The sequence below is a fragment of the Rissa tridactyla genome, chromosome 5 (assembly GCF_028500815.1).
Source record: "Rissa tridactyla isolate bRisTri1 chromosome 5, bRisTri1.patW.cur.20221130, whole genome shotgun sequence".
NCBI classification, from domain to species: Eukaryota; Metazoa; Chordata; class Aves; order Charadriiformes; family Laridae; genus Rissa; species Rissa tridactyla.
This window is the reverse complement of record NC_071470.1, coordinates 48,292,215-48,316,780: the sequence shown is the minus strand read 5'-3', so window position 1 is coordinate 48,316,780 and position 24,566 is coordinate 48,292,215. Positions and strand designations below refer to the sequence as shown.

The following is a 24,566-nucleotide window of genomic DNA, read 5'->3' as shown; positions in this document are numbered from 1 at the left end:
AGCAAATGATCTGTATAGACCCTGAAGGCAAACGCAGCAGATTTTTATCATCTCTTTTAAATGTTGAGAAAATATTCTGCTTCTAAGTTATGAGAGTTGCACTCTTTTTATCTTAACAAGTGCTAATCATAAAGTCTTCTTATTTGCCAAAGAACATCTAATAACTAAATGTATGTATCATTTGCACTGAATATAAAAATGAGGGAACTGCTTATGAGTTGTTCTCAGGAAGCACTGTCAACAGTGTAAACAAATTCCTGGTTTTCTCTGTGTGGGAACATAAGAGTCATGTTAGCCACAGCAGTAATATTTGTTAGGAAAACAAGGTGTTGGTTGAGTTCCTTATGTAGTTGGCTGTTTTTAGACCAAGGAACAGATGAGGTGCTCTTTTTATTATTATTTCATTGCGTGTTTAATTCTTGCCAAAGATCCTGGCAGCTTTAGTTAGTTCTTTTTAGTAAGAAAATACATTTGTATATAAACTCGTATATTGTGAGAACAACAGATCAGATTGTGCCCTTGTTTATTCTAGTGTATGTCAACCATTTCAGAAATTAGAAGTATAATGGTATAATTGAGAGCAGACTTGTGTCCCCTGTTTTTCTCTTTTAATCATAACATTTATTCTGTGCTTTTTCTCCCTCAAAGGTTTTTGATGGAAGTGGATCGTTTTTATCCTACATTAACACCTCTGCTGACCCACTCTATGGTCCCCAAGGCCTGGCCCTTACTTCAGATGGCCATGTTGTAGTTGCAGACTCTGGAAATCACTGCTTTAAGGTCTATCGATACTTACAGTAGCAATGAGCTCTGGAGCTGGATAATCATCCACCCTTAAGAAAAGACTGGTCCTAGAGATCCAATGCAGGATATCTCCTACTTTGAGTTCATTTTTAATAATGAAGAAGTCTCTTGTGGACTTCCGTTAATTTCCAAACTTACCTTGTTTACATAGGACTTGCACCTCTTAGGTTTCTCACTGAACTTTTTGTTGTAAGGGTTAATACACAAAATCCTCTTTAACTGAATTCATAAAGACATTGTGATATTAAATGCAAACTGCAACTTACAGAACTGGAATTAATTAATTAGGCAAAAATAAGAAAAATTTGGGAAAAGGCCCCAAAGCTTTTTGAAGACTGCGAAGGGTAGCTCCTGCTCAGAGCTTCCAAATTTGAAGAAGTATCTTTCTTTGTTATGCATTATTTAACCCAGAGGCAATCCTGGGAAACTTCTAGATCTCATTATCATGGTAGGTATTACACTTTTAACATTCTTCAGTCTTACTATCTATAACAAGTAGGTCCTTTTAGTATAAGGTTAAGTCTCACAAAATCCGTCTAGCTCTAACCGTCAGACCTAACACAGCTCAACGTTTAGCACTATGAGAACCAATGCAAATTCCCTACTCATGTGGGATTAATGAAGGATTGTTTCATGTGCTTGCTCTTCACTCTTCCTCTTGCTCAATGTGCTGGAAGGACTTTGCAGAGACCTGACATTTCTAAAGCTCTGGAAAAACTTCATTGTAGCGATACATTAGTGAGAGCTGAATTTCTGTATAACAACAGACCTTTTGACACCAAACTAGTTCATTAGAATCAGGGTTATTACAACGTCAACTCAATTAACCTCACGTGTGCCACACTTTCTTGTACGTTCATTGCCATGTTTCCTTAAGGCAACTCATTGTATTAACCAATAAAATAAAATGCAGCATCACACAGGACAGAAAGCCAGAGAGGTACCCCTGTGGAGGACCTACATTATACAACCAAAGGAACTGTGGTAAACAGAGGTTGTATAGGAAAGCCAAGGGTTACCAAAGCTATTTGTTTTTACCTGAGAAAAATACATAACAAATAAGAATGAATTTGAACCAATTCCTGAAGTCCTTCATCAAAGGGAATTTTGTTAGAGGACAAAATAAGGACTGTGAGATTTGTTCCGATTTGTTTGTATGTATGTATGTATGTATGACCGATTGACACAAAAATAAATAAGTAAATGTAGGTTATTTCAGCAAACTGGAACGTATGTATGCCATTTGACAATGGCAGTACTCTGAAAAATGTCCCTCCTTCTTCCTGCCGGATCTCTCTACTGTGTTCTTTGTTGAGTATTAATTTAATTGGAAGTGCTTACAATCATATGACTTGGTTCTGTTTTTATGGTTTTTTTAAGTGTGAACTTGTCCTTTTTAAAGTAGCACTGGCTTTATTCTTATTTCTAAATCCAATGGGCAAAGGATGATTTGCTACTGTAGCCTAATAAAGATAGAATGGTGCTCACTCTTAAACCTCCTTCGAGGAGCTAGTGAGTGTGCTGCCAATGCCTACAATAGCCTGGGAAGTACTGTCTTTCTTTTCTCATTTTTAGGGCCTTGAAACAAAAGGGCATTGGGTTAGGAACAAGGGAGTATTTTAAGCATGTTTGCAAAATGGAAAGGAATCTTTGTCAAATTACTTGTTATAAGTATTTGTCTTATTTCTAAAAGGTTAAAGTTGTTTCAATGAATTTGAGAAAAACTAATGGTTTTTTTTTTGTAAAGATGCATTTGACTTGTAAAAATGCAGACCCCAAGGTTCTTAAATGTGGAGTTTGTCTGGTTTTTAACTACTGTTTCTTAAAGATATCTCCTCTTCTTTCCATTGTTTATTTTTTGCACATAGAACCAATTTACAAATTCTCATGCAAATATAAGTTTCCTTATTTCATTAGAATAAATATAAGGCTTAAGGTTTGGACTATATAATGCAGCTAAGAAACTGGTGGCGGTAACATTTCTGAAACGTTAAAACTCAAGTTTGTTATTACCAAGAGAATAAAATATCCTCTGCTTGAACTGAGTTTGTCCTAAAATTCTGAAGATGGTGTCTTGGTCATTACACAATAAACTGTCCTATCAAAATTTAACAAAGTTGTAGATCAGATTTTCTGATAATCAAGTAATTTCTTTCTAAGTGTCCTTATAAGCAACCTTCTGGCAAACAAAGAATTTCTGACATTGGAGTGCCCTAAAATGACAAATTTATCAATGAAGAAAAGGTATGTAGCATTTTAACAGTATTTATTAAGAAAGGGAAGAGGTTGCACAGGTTCTTTGATATAATAACTGAAAAAGAAAATGAGAAGTGTGCTGTGGCTGTCAGTTACGGATAATATTAATCAAATCTAGTTCCAAATTTGCGTTTTTATAATAACATTTTACTAAACTTGCATGGTTTCCACTCAGGAAACACTGCCAAATCCTCTGTTGCCAGGAGCTGAGAAGCATGGATATCAAACCCTAACCTATATATCAGAACGTATACTTAAGACTGCACTGTTCCATGTATACACTGTTCTCCACAAGATTTTCAGTCCCTTTGACTCAGTATTGTTTACCAGGATTTTATAAAAGCTATGTCAACCCAGTGCATCCTGATGAAATACAGCATTTTTGCACACAAGCCCCTTACCTCCCAGCTAACAGCTATTAGGGGTGATGTGGATTTTTTCTTAAGATCGAATAGTCTTTTGGGTTTTCAGACATTATCACCAGAGCAGCACTTATTGCACCTGAAAAATGTCCCTGATTTGGAATGCATTCTGATAGCAAATGCTGCCAACTACAACTTCAAATTCAGTGGCGTAGGGCATTCCCTTCCAAGGTCTGACCTTATCTGCCTGGCACCGGGAAACTGAGAAACGTATTGCTTTTATGGTGTGCTTCTGAAGCCAACTTAGCTAAAATGCTTGGCTTACAAACCTTACGAAGAGCAACCAAAGCAGAAATTCTGTTTCTCATCTAATTAAGTGAACATCAAAATTGCACTATCTGATTTGCTGAGTTGTTAGCATTTATTAAAGGCTTTATAGGCATTCTGCTGCCAGATTTCAGGTATAACCAAATGTTCCCTTGACTTCCCTGGAATGCTAATTGACTAGCAGCACAGCATGAATGGTGAAAGTATGTGCTTCATTTAACTAATCTTCAACTCAAAAGTAATCTCAAAAGGTTATCAGATCTTGTGTAATTTGGAGTATTTTAGGACAAACTAGCCAACTGCATGTTCATTGCTTTGTGAATAGAGTAAAAGGATCTGTTCAGATACATCCAATATAAACAGTAGGGGATTTTTACATAGGCTAAACCAGCAGCAATGTAGCTGAAAAAGGGAAATGGTTTAGGCAAGCATTTGCCTGAAGTAGATGGAGAGTTATTTATTAGTAAATGCTTTTCTGTTCTGTAAAAACTAGAGGGCTTTCGATTTTATGACAATATTTTTTATAACGAAGGATCTAGTGTTGCCATAATGAGAACTACAAGTGCCCAATATGTTATGTTTGCTATAAGGAAATGACTTTCGGTTGTGGGTGACAGCTAGTTATGAAATTGTGATGTATATTGAAAATTTTCTTCAAGCATGATGAACATCGATTGTTTTGGCCTGTTTGTGGAGAGTGCGCAAAAGGTATTTGTGCTTCGGAGTAGGAAGATTCCTAATGGGTTGGGTATTTCCAATGAATGTACAGCACTTCAGTTGATGTTTGTGAGCAACACGGCCTTAACCCTGACACTTTTGCTTTGGCTTTATGACTTGGGAATGTTCCCTAAGCTGCATAGTGTATGGCAGTACCCCCTGTTAGAAATCTCTACCGGTTGATACGCTGCAGCTTTCCAGTTCTAGGAGTGAGTCTGTCTTTCTTGGTTTTTTAAAAAAGTTTTTGTACATTCCATCTTTGTAAGTCAGTTGTGTATATTTTGTGTACATGTAAGCCCTGCACTCTCCTGACACTCATAATGAAATATTCTTCTACCTTGGGGTTTTTTTTTGTTGTTGGTTTTGTTGGGTTTTGTTGGTTGTTTTTTTTTTTTAAATCCCTGTGAGGCTAAATACAAACTTTGTCTCCTTAAGGTCAAGGATGAAAGATGTGCATCAAAGTGTTTGTGTGTGCGTGTGTGTAGTTTTAGCTTCCTGTGTGCCATGGTATTCTTGATGCTTTAGCCAACGATTAAAAAAAAAAATTACTCTGTCTTGGAAATGTAGGAAAACCAGAGTCAAATGTGTACCTTTACCACGCACAAAAATTTCAAATAATAAAAATAAAGCTTGTTTCCTCTCTTATTTTCATGGTGGAGTATTTATTTTTCATATGTGTCATAATCACTGTCCCTAAAAGTAGCCCCATAATGCAGGAAGATGGGTAATTTTTTCCAAAATGAAACGCTTACACCAGAGGTCCCAAGCCAAGAAAACGGTGATTGTTTCACGGTTGTTAAGCTTTTACGTAGACACAGAGGAAAGAGGGACTTGGGTTCTGCTTGGGAAGAAGGTGGGGAACAGGAGCTTCCTTGTCTTCTCCCTTCCTCCTTCAGTTCAGTCATCAAAATTAATCTTTTCATTGATGACAGTAAGATAATGAGTCGGAAGCTTTTCCGTTTGCGTCATGGAAGTACACAGTACCTTTCAGCTATGCTGTGCTATAATCTTTCAAGGGTCTGCTGCAGAAAACTAAATATGAATTATTGTAGAAGAACAGAAAATTTGCCTTAGGAGTTCACTCTAACTCCTTTCCTATAAGAACAACTTTTCAGCTCATGTTACGTTTCATTTTACAAAGTACATATATATTCTTGGTCACTGGTGAACTCCCCAAACCGGAATCCTTTGAGAACTTAGTGTGATTGGGAACTAGCTCATGAACTAAGAGAGAATCTTCAGCTGCATCATTTGGCAGCTTGGAAACAATCTCACTGGGGGGTCCTAGAGAGGTGAGACTCGGTGATGTGTGTTTGCTCGGTGGCAGGACACTCAGAAATGAGACAGCTGAAATACAGAGCAGCCATCCTTTTTCATGGATCTTGCCCTCAAACCCTCTAGAGGAATCTGTGTTTTATTCTTTCCTGCAAGTCATAGGGAATGTCAGCAGCTGTGTTTTGATGCCTTTTTTTTTTTCTCCTGAAGGCAAACTTATGACAACATAATGGAACAGTTTTGTTTTGTCAGTCTTTAGATGAATGTGTGTCCAGAAAATACAGTCTTGGTGCTGAATATTGTCTATCTGCCCGGTTCAGACGCTTACAAGAGGCTTTGTCTGCCAGCTAAAGAAAGCCCCACAGCTTGAAGCAGGGTGGTGTTGGTTTGACATTCAGAGTTGCAGAGGACCTGTTCCTTCCCATGCAAAAAAGACGATGAAGAAGAACAGAAGAAATAGCACAGGCCACCCTGAAGCTGCAAGGCTAAGTAGGTGAGACTCTTGTTGCATTCCCAATTTTTTCTCACTAAAAAGCTAGAAATTTATTCTGTCCCCCTGGATTATTACAGCAGAGGCTTTCCACCACTGAGCAAAATCAGATGGACAGGCAGGACATTGAGACTGGGGAACACTGCCCTTTACCAGGAAAATTCTGCAGTAAATGGCCAACTTCCTCTCTGGCCTTCCTGGGGTACTTATTTGAATACTGACCCAAATGCATCAGCAGGACTTTTTAGAAGTTCTGTAAACTGGAATACAGAACCCAGTCTCATCAATGAGAAACAACGTCAGGGAGAGCAAGGCCAAAACAGCTAAAAGTGCATGTATTTTGGGGACCCATCATTAGCCAGGATCTCTCTCTCTACAGTGCTTACCACTTAACATCTTGTTGCATGTTCAAAAATGTTTCATAGTTCCTTAGGCTGAAGTTCTCTCTCACATCCAGCTGTGCTGCTCTGCAGTGGACAGATGTGCTCCCTGGGCCCAGCTGTGCTGGTGGAAGAGGTACCCACCACTTGCTGCTCTTGCTACCTCTGTTTAAGGCTGCTGACCCTCAGATCTATTGGCCGATCTAGGCATATGAATGCTTACTTGTTCTTTTAGTGAAATGCCTAGTTACCAAAAATCTAGTACTTGAGCTGATCAACTCAAGGAGCTGGTAAGTGCTTACTTCAGCAGCTCTGCTAGCAAAGCTGTCGAAGCAGTAAGTTTTGGAGGAGGGCCAGCTAGCATTTCTCACTGGGTTAGATGTTTGTAGGGAGAACGTCTGCTTACCGTCCAAACACTCGTCCAAGGATGAAATGAGGCAGCAGATGCTGCAGAGACTGGCCTGTGTGGGGTACTTGTGGATCGTACTGCGTCCTGCTACCCAGCCACATCCCACTGCAGACTGCCTGGACCTCAGAGGAGTTGGTGTCACCTCCCATGGGTGAGCATCTCCTAGTGTTCTCCTTGTCTTCCACCCTCATGCTCTACTGAAGCATCTTTCTGCTGTCAGTCATACAGATGTTCTGGGAGGTAGCCACAGGACTCAGATGGTTTGCTATTAATTTTCTGGAGATAAAGTGATCTGCTGTTCAACTTGAATTCTTCCCTTTTGCTGAAAAAATAGACCATGTAATTAAAGACTACACTATGGTGCGTATATAGGAAAGGAACAAAATTAAAGTAAGACAATTTTCATTCTCATGCTTCCTAACCTTCCTGCCTGCCATTGCCACTTTCATGTCCTTTCAAAATTTATGAATGTAATTCAATTACAGATTTGTAAGAGCAAAATGAAAGAGGGTACAAATTTCATCTCATCTAATCATATTTCAACGCTAACAAAGCAATGTATTTTCTCTACCTCAGGAACAGTGAAAAACTGTTTTGGCTGGTGCTTAAAAATCTCGGTCAGGCAGTTAGCCTAGAAAATTTCAGCCCAATCTGCTAAAGTTTAAGAAAATCACAGGGCAATGAGAACAATCTTCTAACAGAAAGACACAGTTATGAGTTCCCCTTCCTTAGTATTTCCATCCATTGTCTTGGTTTCATGTTAATAGTATATGAATAGCAGTTTTGTGAAATACTACATTTAGAAATTCTGAAGCCCATTAAAAATGTCAGACCTGTATGTATTTTAAGAGTGGTTCATTCCACTTTACCCAGTAATAGAAAACTACCCTCATGTGAGAAAGCATGATGTACTCCCGTGTACTCTCCGTTTGGGACCTGTTCCACCCAGTGGTCTTTCAAACTAGTTAGTTTTGATCTGGTGCTGAAAAATCTGGGAGTTCTTAAGGAACTTCTTATTACAGAGTAAATCAGGCCTAGAGATTTGGCCATGAAAGGGCTTCAGGGCTTCCAGCACACTCAGGGCAGAGAAAACCTGCTGAGCCCCCTGCCTCACCATGGCCTGATAGCGTGACCTAACATTTCGGAGGCGGATGTGCCGGGCTGGCTTGGTTGCTGTGATCACGTTCAGCTGCTGAAACCAGGAACACCTTCCAGCTGTGGCTCCAGGTGTGTGCCCCAGCCGTGTCCCGGATCCATCTGAGGGCGAGACCTGGGTCTTTGCTGCCAGTCTGAGACAGCAGCATTTGCTACCTCACAGGTGCTGACCAGAAGCCCCAAGATACTTGCCCCAAGCCCGCTTCAGAGCTCACCCCTTCCTCCCTCTCCTCTTGCTCTTCTCCCAGCAGCATGTGCAGCTCCGACACCCACTCTGCCGCTCACACGTGTTGCTTGGAAAAAACCCACACCGCAAGAGGGGCTTTGCAAATGTCGTAGCAACCGTTTGCTTGGCAGTGGTGGAAAAAAGTTTTATCGCAGGCTGTGAAGGAGCAGGAAGGGGCCCAGGTCCTGGCGGAGAAAAGGTCATGGTGACGGGAGGGAAATAACCGCACGGGCAGCGCGGGGAAATGATCGGCTGGCCAAAGGAAGGGGAAAGCAGGGGGGCAGAATATGAGCCCGCAAAGAGATGAGGAGGCGTGCCAACAGATTTCATGGCAGCTTTGCGAGTTGAAAATGTAACACACAAGGAAGCATGAAAGAACAAGAAGCTTTAAAGTGTTGTGTATGAATGTTAAGCTTCATATTAATAACATCCTTTCTACCTTGAATTTCATATTTAGTAACATACTGGTGTGCACAATGAGGAACTGGATCATGGCCAGGTCTGCGTGGAAGAGAACCTCAGGTTTCAGGACAGGGGCCACCTCGCAAAGGCCATGGAAGGTCTTCCTGGGGACTGCCTGAACAGTTCAGCTCACGCGTGTTCATTTGCTTGAATTTAAACTCCAGAATTAGTATGGCAGATACAAACCCACTGCTGCTAAACCGCAAAGCAATTTCCCAGAACTGCTGTAGCTGACGGAAGGTAATTTACAGCACAAATAATAATTAAAATGAACTGTAAGTAATTAAAGTTGCTAGAGCAGTCATCACAACGAACAACTGTTTCAAGCAACACCAGATGTGCCCAGGTCCTTTGCTTCCATGGGCAGAGCGGGTTTTATTTCTCTATGTCCTGCTGCTCCTGCCATGGGCTATTTGTGCAATACTTGTCATTTTAGAGCACCGTGGATGTGTTCATGTTTTACCTTTGCTGCCGGGCCCTGGAGGAAAAAATAGGGCAGCACTGGCAGAGAGGCCCAGCGCCTGCTCCTGGAGGGGCAGCTACCGGGAGGCATCAAGCACGTATCCCGCAGACCGCCAAACCCACGGATGTTGACAGGGATTCAGAAACAAGTCTTTATTCCCCCTGACGATTACAGTCAATGGCGGAGGGATTTTAAATATTTTTTAAGCTTTTTATTTTGGAAGTGAGTAAATTTCAGTACGGCAGCAAGGATATAGCAAAGGTATCACAGTAACACCCATCAAGAAAATTGCACTTGCTACACAAAATATAAAATGGGTAGGTAGTGAGGAGTATGTGAAGACAAAATGAGAACTTTGAGAAGATTTTTCTCTAAAGCCTGGGCAATGCCAAGTGCGAAACTTAGGCACAGCCCCTACATCTTTAAACAATCTCTGTAACCTGCACCACCTGTAACCCAGGGGCCGCTGGTGACAAAAGCGGAGTTTTGCTTCCTAGCATCACCTGTCTGAGTACCTACGGTATGGGGGGGGTTTATTTTTGAAAAATAAACACAGAAACACGGTATTATAAATAAAACGAGAAGTGATAAGCTGCTGTCTGGCAGGGCACGGCTGGTTTATAAAAACGCAAGGATCGATTTCTTGGTTGACTGCATAAAGTATATATAGAAAAAAAACCTGAATATAATTTCACGCTTTTTTTTTTTTTTTTCTCCTCCGTTTTACTCTATGCCTCAATGCGAACGGGTTTGCTTCTCCGGGCCCAGGGCCGCTCCGCCCGCCCGCCTCCGCCGGGGAGAGGCGCCCTCTCCGCCCGCCTGTCCGTCCGTTCTGAGGGGCTGCTGTTGCCGGGGGGCGGGCGGCAGGCGGCGCTGCGAGCTGCGCAGGCGGCCTCCCGGCGGCCTTTTCCCTCCCGGTGGCGCCGAAATCAAACCCGGCCGCTCCTCCCGCGCCGGAGCCGACATGGTAAGCGGCGGTGGCGGCAGGGCCGGCCGCCCTCCTCCCGCTCTCGTTGGCGACGTGATCCGGGACGCGGTTCCCGGGCCGGGCAGTTATTGAGGCTGTGGGGCCGCGGTGCGGGGCGTGCATGGCGGGCGCCGCCGGGGAGGGGGCCGAGCGGGCTGGGCCGGCCGTTGCCGCGGGTAACGGTCGCCCGCGCCTCACCCCCCGCCTCCCCGCGTCCGCTGAGGGAGAGCGGCGGGAGCTGCCCGGTCCCGGTCCCGCTCCTCCCGGCAGCGCGGCTCCCGATAAACCCCCCCGTAGCGTGGGGCCATTTCCTTGTCTGGTTTCCTGGAGAGCGATGTCAACGTACCCGGCACCTGGAAGAGCAGGCCCCGTGTCTACATCTCAGTGCCCGCTGAGACACGCAGGCGGGGGAACGGGCCACCATTAATAAGCACGGGATAGCCGGGGGGTGAAGTGGCCGGGCCGCGCTCCGGACGCGGTTGTGGGGAGGTGGGTGCCAGCAGGAGGAGTTGCTGTTATGCCCAAGTGCAATTAACAGCATCGGCCACCTGTGGCTACCTCCAGTAGCGTGACCCGCCGCAGAATCGATATGCCGGGTGTGTTTTGTATACGTGATGTGGAACACCTGGCAAAGAGGTAGGAGAGAGAAATCAACGTGAAAATTAATAAAACTTATCTACAAAGCACATTGATTGGTTACTTTTCTCTGTTTCTTGGAGCGGTAGTGTGAAACCTGGTGCCTGAGGGATGTAGCTAAGGGGGATGAGCACGTTTTCAGAAATGCTGCTTAAATTTCACATTGTGTGCATATGGGTTTTGTTCTCTTGCTGCTAAGGTGTTACGGCTGTTTGGGAGGCAGGAAAAAAGAATCATAGAATGGTTCGGGTTGGAAGGGACCTTAAACATCATCTAGTTCCAGCCCCCTGCCATGGGCAGGGACACCTCCCACTAGACCAGGCTGCTCAAAGCCCCATCCAGCCTGGCCTGGAACACTTCCAGGGATGGGGCATCCACAGCTTCTCCGGGCAACCTGTGCCAGTGCCTCGCCACCCTCATGGTAAATAATTTCTTCCTGATATCTAATCTAAATCTACCCTCTTTCAGTTTAAAACTGTTGCCCCTCATCCTATCACTATACTCCCTGATAAAGAATCTTTAAGTACTGGAAGGCCGCTATAAGTTCTCCCTGGAGCCTTCTCTTCTCTAGGCTAAACAACCCCAACTCTCTCAGCCTGTCGGCATAGGAGAAGAAGTTGAAGTGATAGAAGAAGCTGAAGATCAGTCTGTTTTCTGTTTGTGCCCCTACTTGCATGTACCTGGCTGCTCCAGGTTCTAATCCTGCAATATACTGACATCATTAGAGACAGCTGTGATGTCAGTGTGACGTACGGCATCTCTGGCTAAAGCAGAACGGAGGAGACTTTAAAAAATATTAATAGTGCTTTTGTTAAATATAATACTGAATTGTTTCTGTTCATGTCTGTGTGCTATTGTAGCTGCATAAGCTAGTTTTTCAGTTTATTTTTTAGAATCTAAATCAATCTGGCTGTTTTGTTCTCGATGCACATTTTAAATGTTATGCTGCCCTACTGTGTGATTTATTTAAGAAGGAGGCAGCAGTTAAGAGTTAAAAAACGGTATCGACTCCATTCTGTCAGGGCTTGGAAACAAACCCATGTCAAAGCACCATGTTATTAGACTCCCCACTTCCACTGAGTCAAGGGCAACAATATTTATGTCGCTTTTTTTTTTTTTTTTTTTAAAGGGAGACCTTTTTCTGCCAACATCCTATTTTGCTTTTTGTCCCCCTTTCAGTTTTCTGTAGCCACATGCAGCAGTGCAGGGTTTCACAGCCTGCAAAGGTGGGAGTGGGGTGAGGGGAAACACCCACGATTCACCTTATGGCCACTGCTTTTGGGTTGTTAAGGTCTGTGCTAAACGCTATTAATAAAACTCCAATTCTCTGTGAAATATTTTATATCCTGATTTTACAAAGGGCATGTCAAAATAGTGTGTCTGAAAGTGATCAGAGGAGGATATTTCTCAGTTTTGTGTTACTGGTATCAGTTTGTGAGTAGTTGTTTCTGCCTTTTGTTTCTATTTCAATCCATGTTATTTACTGCTCGGTCACACAACAGCAGAGAAGAGAAATAAAGGAAACACATTTTTAAAATGTGACCTTGAAATTCTAAATTTGGGTAGTAAATTTGAAGAAAGGTATGGTACCTTAAAATGTGCTTTGTCTCCTTAAAAAATCCTAAATGGCCTACATCTCACATTAGAGTCTCTGTATCACACGATAAAACACAATTCCAAACAAAAAACCCCAAAAGATAGTCCCTCGTTTTAACAGATTGCAAGTGGATTAGCTTGGTGTAATGATCCTTTGGGAAGAAGCAGTTTATCTGAAAGCCTGGGGTTAGTGGTAAGGTATTTTAAAGGATGGCAAATAGAAGTAAATAGATTTGAGTTCTGAGCAGATGTTAATTATTCAAATGGCTGAATGTGTTGGGTTTTGTTTTTTCCTGTTCTAGTCCAAGAAAAAAGGTTTGAGCTTTGAGGAGAAGAGAGTTCGCATGATGGAGATCTTCTTTGAAACAGTAAGTAACTTTCTTATATTTGTCCTGCATTTACATACATACGGTGGGAAAACAGATCCTAAAAGGAGGTTAATTGTAGATGTAGATGAACTGATGCCTTGTGTCATCAATATATAAATTACAGGGACAGAGCTTGATTCAAGTACCTTCTGATCAGGTAGCTGGTCCCCTGGCGGAGCCAAGGCATGGAGGTGCAGAGGTGGTGTTCAATGCTCAGCGTGCTCCCTACGCTTGGAGCCAATTAATCTCATTTTGAGTCTGTTACCATGAGAGGGATAGCAAGAGGTTAGGAAGTATCTCACTGCAGTTTATGGGAGGGAGAAGAAATCTGAGCATTAGAAAAGATGAGAGCAGACCTGGAAGACATTGCTGGGGAGAAGACACCTGGATATCCAAAAGCAAAGCTACAACTATATTGGCGACATAAGTAATTCACGATGTTTCACCTATTAAAAAAATTACTGTGACGTTTAAGTACTTGAGCAGTGTGGTGCATCTGGTGCTGAGAATCTAACCTTGTCTCTGTCTGTGCTAAGAGGTTTACAGTCTAACTTGAGGCAAAATACGGTGACTTTAGAGTACAAAAGAAAAGAACAGGGCTCATTACAATAATAGTTTGTTGGTTTTCTTTTTAATTATCAGATTGTTCTACTGAAGGATATGCAGCCTATTTCCCTAGCAAAACATAAACATGCAGTGTATTTCCTCGCTTTTCTTGGCATTGATTTAGTGTAAAAAACCACTTTGTCTTAGATGATGCTGTCATTTGGAGCTAAAGTGTCTTTTATATTTTGCACAGAAAGATGTGTTCCAGTTGAAGGATATAGAGAAGATTGCTCCGAAAGAAAAAGGGATTAGTAAGTGTTTACAAAAGTTATTTCTCTTCATCATTTTTGGGACAGGTCATACAGCGTAAATTTTGCTGGCTACAATTTTAGGTTTGTGATTGTAATTATGGGGAAAAAAAAGCTAGAAATAGAGACTGGTCAATGGCAGGGCTGTAACATTAAAAGTGACATCAACAGCCTACTCCTGCCTCGGTTTGCTAAAGTTTGTCACTTATGTTAGTTGTTAGGGCCAAAATGGGAGATTATTCAAACGTTACAGCTGACTCCAAGTTAACCACTAAAACACGGGATGGGGTTTTCCTAGGCTCTGAGGTGCCTGACTTGTAGTGACTTTCAGTCTATGAAGTCATTATGTGTGCTTAGGTAATGAACAGAGGATTTAAATGTCTCTCTGTAATGTCAAAAATATCTTAAAATGCTAATCCAGATGTACACAGTCAATGTTCTGTAGAGCTTTTCCCCCCCAAAAATGGCTGGACAGCTGTAAATGGAAGGGGTTTGTCTTTTTAATGAAAGCCCTCCTGATGAGATCCATTGGTTTAGGATTAGGTCCAAGAGGATTTACCTTATGCTGAGGAGTTGTTTTATATGTTCGTCATTCTGCTTCCTCCTATATCAATTGACAAAAGGGAGGCGAAGTGTAATGTTAGTGTAGGTGCCGCTGTCCTTGACTAGCATGTCTTTGTGGCACTGCAAGAGTAAATGAACTTGTTGAAGGAACTGCAGGCGGACGTGAATATCGCAAAGCAGTGTTTTTCAGTTATGTCAGCAGCTAACAGAGGCACTCAGAGGCCTCTGAAGGGATGTGGTGCTGTCTTGGTTGATTTGTCAATGCATAAGTTTAATTGTAATTTGCAGGAAGGGGATGCAAAACAGTAAATATAAGCAATGTAATTTCACATTTAAAAATCTGGAATGTAGAGTTTCTAAAACCATTAACAGCTTTGAAACTAAACAGTCCAAATTCATCCTGCCTAAAATGCCTGGAGGCATTTTAGCCACACAACCCAAGCCCCGTTTACTCTGAAAAGAAAACCATCTAGCCTGTGGAAGTGCCCCCATACTGGCATCCAGCCTATAGCTGCCAAAAGTTTGGATGTTCCTGATCTGGGATCCCCTTTAGACTTTAAATTTTCAGACACTAAAAACCATAAATTATCTCAAAAGTGTTTATATCTGCAACACTTGAGGATAATAATAACAACTATTTTTCTTTGTTGAACAGGTATCATTCTTAAAATGGAGAATTACACCTCACATTTTCTAGAAATTGAACAATTATGTTCAGAAATGGTTTGGATCCTTCTGACTGCAGAGGACTTTCTGTATTGGAACTGAATATAATCAAAAGTAAAATCTGCCCCTCCTGAGTCTGTAGACAGATGGCTTTTAAATGCTTTGATAAGCATTACAAAGTGAAATATAATTACACTCCTAATTATAAGTTAATCCATGTTAGAATTAAGATTGCAAGACAACTTCTCAAGTACCCTCTCATGACTTTGTTCTGGTACTGTACTGTAATATGCATGTATGTTTTATGATACTTATGAGCGGTGTTTTACAAGCATCTGGTAGCAGACTGTATAGAATAGCAGCCTTTATGTATAAACTGCTGATTGTGAAGGGATTCATTCCTTCAAGTGAAGCATCAGGCATGGTGTCCTCTGGAAATTGGCCAGCTAGCTGACATTATAGTAAAATATTCATACAGATGATTGTAGATGGTGGCCTATTGTATTCCTAATTCTCCAAAGTTTAGATGCTATGCAGTTCTAATTTTATATTTTTGCTTTTATTAGCATCAATGTCAGTGAAAGAGATTCTGCAAAGTTTAGTTGACGATGGCATGGTGGACACTGATAGAATTGGAACTTCCAATTATTTCTGGGCTTTTCCAAGTAAAGCTCTTCATGCCAGGAAGCGTAAATTGGAAGAATTGGAGTCTCAGGTAAAGCTATTTTAAGGAAAGTACTGGTTTATCTAAATGGGTTTGCTTTTTCCTTATACCCTCTTGTCGTTCTTTTTCGTATTGTGCTCTCTCACATGTGCATATGTGCATGTGCGCACACACACACACACACAAAGATTTTACTATAGGAATCATCTGGCACACATGGTATGACATTCTTTCTCACTATCTTGCTATCACTTCAGAAATGTTTTGCAGGTAGTTCTTGTTGCAATTTGGGAAGACATCTTGTCTACTTGCTGCTGAAAGCATGTTATTTGTGATGCAAAACATCATTTAAGGACTTCCTCTAAATATTTAGGCAGCGTATGCTTTTATATGTCTTTATATAATGTAGGCCATCATGTGGTAATGATCTAAAAGCCATGAGAGGACTGAAATGGATATCTTGAGTAAACGTGGCAATGGTTTCTACTTACAGACATTGTGCTTTCCTACCTGCTTTTATCGGTAGCTTAATTTGTGAGCACTTGTGTAGTCCCATATTGCGTTTTTATTAGGCAAGAAGAGCAAATTGGTCATGATCTTCTGCAGGAGAGCAAGGCATCTTTTGTTGCAACATTGCTGTTCTATTGATCTGGTTCTTTCCTACTTTTTAGGGACTGTCTTTCGTGCTTCTTTTAATTGAAGTTGGAAAGCATCTATTCATCAGTTTATTTGCAACTGGAGTACATGATAACAAGATCAATAAACTAGCTTTATGGTCTGATTGCACCGCAACATTGCCAACTTTTCCCATGCTTATTTAGCAGTATGTCCATTCATCAAAGAATTGTTTGAATTAATGCAAAATTATTGGTAGCATATGAACACTTTTTCAGGCACTATTTTCTTCAAGGCATAGCTCTGGTATCATTGTTGCCATTTTATGCATGACGTTGTCAACTTCATCTGCTTCTTTAATGTTCCAAATTTATTGTATAAAAACATTCTCTTTTCCCCAGCTTGAATTGAAAAAGAGTTTGTGAATCTGAAGACTGTTCACCAAAGCCTGATCAATGCAGTTGAAGTTGCTTTTTTATGTGTGTGTGTGTAGTGTGACCAGCTGAGCAGTAACCTTGTCAGTTAGCCCTTGCTATGGTTGTAAATCTCAGTCAGTGCTAAACTGAGAGAATCCAGTCCACTGTTCTATTTTAAACAACATAAGATCATTTATTTCCCTTTGCCCTGAACATTTTCATTACTGGCCTGGGTGCTCTAGACGACCATCTGAAGGCATTTTGTGTGTCTGCTTGCGTGGATCTGGCAGAGGGCAGAAAGTACTGGTACTCTATCTCTTGCTTGATGCATCTGCTGCAGTTTTTAAGATCAAGAGTAAAACTTGGTAGAACTTTCACTTCCTTTCTCCTTATTCACTGATTCATGTCATTTTTATGAGCCAGTGATACATTCAGGGGTTTGTGGCAGTAAGGAGAAGTACTGCGGTCTTGCCCATCATTAACGGGAGCTGTGTATTGACAGCCTTTCAGGCAGGTGCTTTGGATGGGTTAGAAAGTGCGGCTTGAGATAGCTCTTGTGGTACTGTATGGGTCATCAAATTTGTAGACTCTGTAATTTCAGGTTCTGCCACTGACTTGCTCTGTTTTGAGTGACATTCTTAGCATCTCAGGTGACCTGTTAGTATCACGGATATATACCGTACCTTGTGTGTACTGAGATGTGATTGATAATACTTTTTCCCACTGGCAGTTTTGTCTGCTCCTTGTTTTCAGAACTCAAATGAGTCCAGAAATTAAAAACTTCCTCCATTTAGCTGGATAAGCTTGTACTATTTTAGAGTCTTAAACTTAGGGCTTAGAGCCTGGTGTGATTTGGCTTAAATTAATTTTTATTGAGTGTTAGTAACAGCTGATTCCTCCTCCAGTGAAGTTTCGTTTGCGTGAAACAGGAGATCAGTTTAACTTTGCAGTGACTTGGAACCGAGTTTCCTACTAAAGTTACTCAACTTACTAGTGTATTCACACAAATTTTAGACCAGGCTACTTACTCTGCCAGAGCCTAAATGCCAGCTGAGCAATTGAACAAATACATGCCAAAACTTCTGCTTTGTTCACCAAACACCCTGGTGCCACCGTCTTGTTGAATGAAAGTGATTTGCTCTTGGACACTTTCTGGTTTTGCTCATGCTTCATATTATAGCTAAGTAGTTGAATAAAGGAGTTGATATTTGTTGTCTTTGCCCTTGGGCCCAGTCCCGTCATGAATTTTAAAGATAATTGATCAAGCAGGTCTCTGGCATACCCTGATGAATATCTTCCTTAGAATGTCTTGTAGAATCTGCCTAATGTGCTCCATTGTAAGTATCCAGGGGTTATCTACAAACATATGCTGTACTGTTTTAAATGTACTGTTACATTATTAAACATAATACTAGCTATTATTTTGGAATTATAATAGGCATGCAGTTACTGTATTGTAATGTTATTTTATGGTTATTTCTGTGTAGGAAATAAACTATGCTGATATAAACAGTTTTGCAATGCAAAAACTGTTCCAGTTGAAAGAAATAGTATTGTTACCAGACCCTTATTTGCAAACCAAGTCCTGCTCCTAACATATCGGCTTACTAAGTGCTCTCTTTAGACCATGTCATAAGTCTTTAAAAACACTTACATTTATTACCTTGCTTTTCTGATGAGAATGGAAATGTTTCAACATTTCAGGGAAAAACATATTTCACTAGCTGAAAATAACCTCTCTGTTGACACAGTGGAAAGGTGGCATTTTCAATGACTAGCTTTCTGAACATTTTTACAAGATGATAACAGATTCTGTCTGTGAGTTCAAATTAGCTATTTTAGTGTTGGTATTCTTCTTGATGTGAACGGATACAGATTTTCTTAAGGGTTTCTAAATCCAGTCACTGAGTATCACAAAACTTCTTGTCAGAACATGCAAAGCAGAGGAAAAGAGTAAGCTATTGTGCCATTTCTGTTGCACGTTGCCTGTCTTTGATCATTCCTGTATACAGCTTGTGGCATGCTGAGAGACATGTTTTCGTTCTGCCTCTTGTCCAGATCGCTTCTTAACTACATGAGTTGGTCTCTTTCTTCAGCAGTTAAAAGCTGGAATCAAGCCGCCTTACTTAAAGCACAAGTTTAAAAATATAGCACTTCAGTTCATACTGCAATTAAGGCTTTTTACCAGGAGGCAGTATCTTTGTTTGCTGAGGGCATGGGTAAATAGTGAAGGGAAAGAGGTGATCCCAAATGCTGAACTGAGACATTTGAAAATAACGTGGAGGAATAGAACGAGCTTCTCCATGATGCAAATTCTCCTACTAATTCATAGCACTGAGGCTTACGTTTGACAAGTTGGGCCTGCCACAGGACCTTCTGCCTGCATACGTTGGTACTTCATAATGTGTTAGCAAAGTTGCTTGTAGGTCTCTGTGTCTTACAGAGCTTGTGATTGTGGGGAAGCTGGTTTAGGAACTGTTCTTGAAACAAAATTTTTCTTTCAGATTTTTTAGTGATTATTGAGCCACACCCCAACTTGAAGACTCAGTAGCAAAGAAGTCTGACTCAGTATTTATAACAAAGAGCAAGCCAGTTTTGTCTGGATGTTTAAAGTTATACCTCACAGTGGTTGCGTATACCCTAGATTTTTTTTTTGAGGAAGGATTCATTACGTCATCAGTGTGATCCCTTTGTGCAGAGAGATGGCAATCAAAAACACTGCTTGAAATAAAGTTTCTGTTGGCATAGCTTCCCCCTCCACCCCCATCTTTCAACTTGCTTTTGTGGGGGCAGATGTTTAGAGAGGGGTGCTAACTCCTGAACTGGCATACATGGTAAATCTTGTGCTGATCTGATTAGGATTAGGACCTTGGTGCTGCTCTCTAACTGAGGGTTACTGTTTGGGCTTCCTCCTTTTTTTGGAAAAGCAAGGACAGTGAATATATTTAGTTTGCATAGCGTCTGCTGCAATGTTTTTCTCCAATAGCTCACAGAGTAAGAATTGCTATGCAGGTCCCTATGGATTTTGTATTGATTTGTTTTGCAGTGGCATGGCTGCTTTTAAAGGTTTATGCCTTCTTCCAGATGCCTATTCTTCACCTCTTGGTTGTGCTTTTCAGCTGTGAATTGGACCACTGAAAAAGATGTTGGAAGTTGCATTTGGGTTTATAGTTGCACCAGTACAGCTATGAGATGATGAAACTAGAGCGTGGGTGTGAATTGAGAAGTATTGTTTTAACAAAGTTTATAAGCGGAGAAAATTTTAATGGAACTTCAAATTTATCAGGAGAACTGTGGAAGCTTTAATGAGAGGGTGCGGGGTTTGTTTTTTTTCCTTCCATAAGAAAAGGTGAACGGATGCGATTTTATTCTTTATCAGTATTTTCCTGTCAGTCAGGTTCTTGCCTATGATCAATTATATGTCGACAAAATGAGATGTTTATTTTTGGCATAACAATACTGGAAGCTTAGGGTTTTTATTAAACTAACGAAGAATTTGACCTATGCAGCGTAAACAGAAAGATCATAATTTATTGATGATTCTGCTGCCTTTTGTTGATTTCGTAGCATGCATAAAAGGAGGAGACTGGAGGTGAGCAACTCCAGCATGTTAATCGTGGTCATGTTCAATCTCAGGCAAGAGCTGCTAATGCGTTTCATACAATTAGCCCCTTGCGTGTTTGGTTTTTGCATTGTTCTGATGTGTGTGTTGCTACAGAAGGTATATGAATGTGAAGGATATGTTACCTGCTGAAGATGAGAAGGCATATACGCAACTAAAACCTCGACAACAGTTTTATCAGGTAGGAAATGGCATATCAGTGAGTGAGGAAAATAGAAACCTTTTTGATGTAACTTTAGTATAATCAGATTCATCTTAGATTTTTTTTTGGGTTTTTTTTCATCTATGTCTTTGGTAAAACACTTGTGCTGTCTCTTTCAGATAAGGTGAATTAATGGTTACTTGCATTTTGCTTTATAGTGGCTTGAATTAAGTATTAATTAAAGTAACAGGTAACAGTGAGGCCTTTTTCACTCAAGTGCTGATGAGTCTGTAAAGCACAACCCTCAGAAGCCGTAAGGAGTGTCCCATCTCTCCAGCTCATTGTCTGCCATAGCCTGCGTGACGGGGTATCTCAGCTGGAGTTGCACAAGGCGGGTTTAGTACTGACACTACAGGGCTTCAGGGAGGCAGAAGCAATTTCAGTGATCCTTGGTAACATCAAAGAGCGTCTGGCATTCAGTATGACAGGGATATAACTCAAATCATAAGTTCATAAAGAATTACCATAGCATAATATAATATTTTTAACAGATAGGGACCTGGAATACCAAGTTCTTCAAAGATCTTGCAGGTATTAGTGTAACTATTGACAGCACTGTGAGTGCTGTAATTCAGTAGCTCAAGGGAACAACCAGTTTACTTCCTTTCCCCAGTCTGGTTTTGTGACATGTCATTTCAGTGTTCAGTTCAAAACCATTCATTTCACCATTCTATTGCTAATTGTCAACTTACCTTATTTCTCATGATGTTGCTTTCTTGTGGATTATTCTTTTCTATTCTTAGGCTTTGCAAGGGAAAGTTTAACAGCACACAGTATTACAGCTACTCTTCCTTTTGAGACTGAGAGCAGGGTGGTGTCACCTCGTTCTGCAACAAAGATTAAACAGAATCTTTTCAGAGCAGGATACAGGATCAAGTTTTTATGCTGTTCCCTGTACTCCCTTCAAGATACATGTGAGCAGCACAGAGTCTTCTGTGGGGAGAGTTTCTGGCAATTTTTTTTTTCTCCCACTAAGCATTGCATTGGGCCAGTGTTGGTTAACATGGAAGGGATTAGTTGATGTTTCATTCCTTAAATCCCTGCCCTAGGGTTGGTAAGAGGAGGGATTTTCACTTCCCATGACTCATATATTGAGCCAGGGGAAGAATTTAGAAGTCAGTACATCCTAACTCTCATTTGGCAGCTAGTTTAAAAAAAAAACAACCCAGGAATGAACTTGTCGAAATAGAGTGACTTCACATGCACCAAACTGTTTGTACTTACGAGCACTGAAATATGACAAGAGAAAGGACTTATTTTTTAAAAAAAAATAAAGACTCAGGGAATGCTATATTAGGAAATGCTTTTGTTAGGAATGCACATTGTTTGAAAATAGTTAATGGAAAAAAATAATCATATTGGTGAGTAATCTGGCTTGAAGTCTCCTGGAGATGTTTGACAACATAACTAAAAGGAGAGAACCTTATTTGTTCAGAATGCACACAGAAAGTTTTGAGTTTTAACCATCAGAAAGTTCTTTCAAGATGCAGCTTGGTTTATTTCTGTCCTTTTAGGCAGCTAGATTTTTCCTTCACAAATACTGTGACTTGATTACTGCATGAAAGTTGCTGTATCGAGACTACTTAAGACCATTGCCCGAAGCACAAGAAAATTCTGCTGTCCCCATTGTTTCAGTCTGAGCAGCCTCCTCCTTGATCCAAATGACTCACTCAATTGCCAGTGTTATTTCCACACGGTTTGGAGATTGATTCTGGACTGCAAGTAGGTACAAGTGCTCAGAGGTGGCTGGCTTAAAGTAATCAACCCTGAACTGAGGTACAAATCTGTGGAGATGACAGATGTTCAGTGAGGGGTAACAGACCTGATGGTGCTTGGAGTTGGGTGATGTTGCTGAAGATGCCGGACAAGATGCGTACTCTGGCTGGCACTTTCAATCAGCCAGGGAGTGCCTGTGGCACCTAGTGCTGTGAAGCAAGCTTTTTGCATCGCTTTGTAGAAGTGTCCTCAGTAGATGGTGTACCAGCCTTTCACAGAGCTCAGCACTATTTCGATTTTCAGCCTCTGTCAATGGTTTTGAATGCAGGGCCTCGCTGGTTTTTCTCCTGGTGGCAGTGATGGGCTGTCCCTAGAGGTACATGTGCAACACCTTTGGAATCCGTGGCCTAATGGTTTTGATATAACACTTTATTTTTTGGGTGCAAGATAGTCACGTTATGATCAATTGACGAGCTGTAGTAATTCCGTATTCAGTAAGTTTTTAAAAATACTTTTTTCATTTATTGAACATAAAGGACTTGCATGCATAAAGTGTCTTAAGGTTTATTGTGATCTTAAGCTTTGCTGAAATACCTTTTAGAAAAGCTTAGAGGTATCTTTTTAGTATGCATTTTATGAATGTTAGTGAATACATTAGCATAGTTAAAGAATTGTCCTCTAAAACCAGAGAAGTACATCAGTACTTTCGCAACTAATACATGTGACTTCTGTTAGGATTTATTTATTTAGACATTTTTCTGTAATATATATATGCTTACAATTTAATTTTATTAGGTTGCAGAAAACCTAATAAATTGTCTCTTTCCAGGAAAAATAAAAATCTAATTGCTGAAGAGTTCTCTCTTTTAATGCCCTTTATAATACATAGGCAGGATCCCAATGTGTTGACTAAGCAGTTAACGGCAGTTTTCCCATATCCGTGCTGGGCCTCCCTTTTTCCCCTCATATTTGAGGGCATCTCATTTAACTTTCTACTTTATTTATTTATTATTCCTTGGATTGGCCTGGCCATTTTGATAATCTGCAGCCCCGGTCTGCTGGGTGATTTCATTCCCTTCTGGCTCACTATTTTTTTTTCCTCTCTTGCATAGTAATGACTTTCACAACAGAGGCAATTAGTGACCCCTCTCTATTTTCAGTTTGCAGGCTTTCAATGACCTGTACATTTTCTTTGAAATAAAGGACTAGGCACATAAAGAAATAGTCAACTGTGAAGCTGGTATAGTATGACTAGCTAACTTCATACCATCCAGTGGGAGCTGTGGCAGTTAAGAAGTATCCTAAAAGCAAGAGGCTGAGAATTTGCATCATTTAAACATGGAGAATATGTTGATTATATCTATGCCCATTTGTTTGTTGATCTTGTAAAGCTTATTCCCTGGATCAGTCTCCTGGAAGATGCTACTAAAGTTTTATTTGAAGCAGTCTGGGGTTTTTGTTACCTCATTGCATCTTGCACTTGAAAAATGTTGATGTCTTGAAATGATTCTGAATTTACTAAGTCCTAAAATGTCCAGCAGAGAATACTCGTCTAATGCTGTAACTTATTAGAGCCTTCTGGAATTATGTTTAATGGCATGCTACAAAGCCCTGGAGGGTATGCTTAGTTACTGCTGTCATGGCAGACTTCTAAAAATACGGTGCTCTGGAGGCTTCTGTTAGAATTAAGCAACCTCATAATTTGGTGTTCATTAGTTGAATTTCATGCTTTTCCTTTTACTAGCTGTTAATATGTAACTAGATTGATGGCAACTGTGAAGTGTAAGTTTTCCTCTCCTGCCTTCTTGATGAGCACAAGCTAAAATTGGCATGATTTAAGTGCAATTCTTTTTTAAAAAAAGCTGGCTCTGTAGTAACTGTAAAGATTATAAAGTAGGTTTGAAGAAAGAATCCTACTATATTAAAAAGGGTATATTGTTACTGTTCCCCAGTAGTGTATATTACATATTCATTCTGATATAATGCCGGAAAAAATACTTGCTGTTTCTAACAGTGTTTTCTGTGAAACTGAGAATTTTTTAGGTAATATCATTGCACGGTTTACCTTTCCTTTTTGAAGAGGCTTGCGTACTGGCTGCTGGCTCCATTCCGGACATTGTAATGAAATTGTTAATCTGAAATGCAAAGAAATTGGGAATAAACATGGGGCGCTCACTCCAGAAGCCCAATCAAATCTGGCACGGATGCAGCCCTGTGCCCTGCGGATCTGCCCGCGCCCATAGTAGGCATGGCAGCTGTGAGCCACAGTTCAGCACATCGGCAGAAACCCAGCACCCCGAGAAAAGTGTAAAGCTTAGATGTTCTGCACTGTCTAGCAAACCTGTAAGTTTGCC

At 40.8% G+C, this 24,566-nt stretch overlaps 2 protein-coding genes across 9 annotated transcripts in view; both read left to right on the top strand.

Moving 5' to 3' along the window:
* The window catches only part of TRIM2 (tripartite motif containing 2), a 115,913-nt gene extending 110,802 nt beyond the window's left edge, over positions 1–5,111 (top strand). For all 7 annotated transcript variants that reach the window (XM_054202841.1, XM_054202842.1, XM_054202843.1 and 4 more), the window contains one exon: positions 649–5,111. In XM_054202841.1, coding sequence (XP_054058816.1) covers positions 649–801 — 153 coding nt within the window. In that variant the 3' untranslated portion in view covers positions 802–5,111. The remainder of the gene's footprint in view (positions 1–648) is intronic.
* A 990-nt stretch (positions 5,112–6,101) lies between these two features.
* Positions 6,102–24,566, top strand: part of MND1 (meiotic nuclear divisions 1) — a 44,727-nt gene continuing 26,262 nt past the window's right edge. The window contains exons 1-4 of one of the 2 annotated variants that reach the window (XM_054203266.1): positions 6,102–6,230; positions 12,828–12,893; positions 13,693–13,750; positions 15,544–15,692. In XM_054203266.1, coding sequence (XP_054059241.1) covers positions 12,870–12,893; positions 13,693–13,750; positions 15,544–15,692 — 231 coding nt within the window. In that variant the 5' untranslated portion in view covers positions 6,102–6,230; positions 12,828–12,869. Of the gene's footprint in view, positions 6,231–10,235; positions 10,294–12,827; positions 12,894–13,692; positions 13,751–15,543; positions 15,693–24,566 lie in introns of those variants that run through there. The other variant, XM_054203264.1, reaches the window with a different exon arrangement.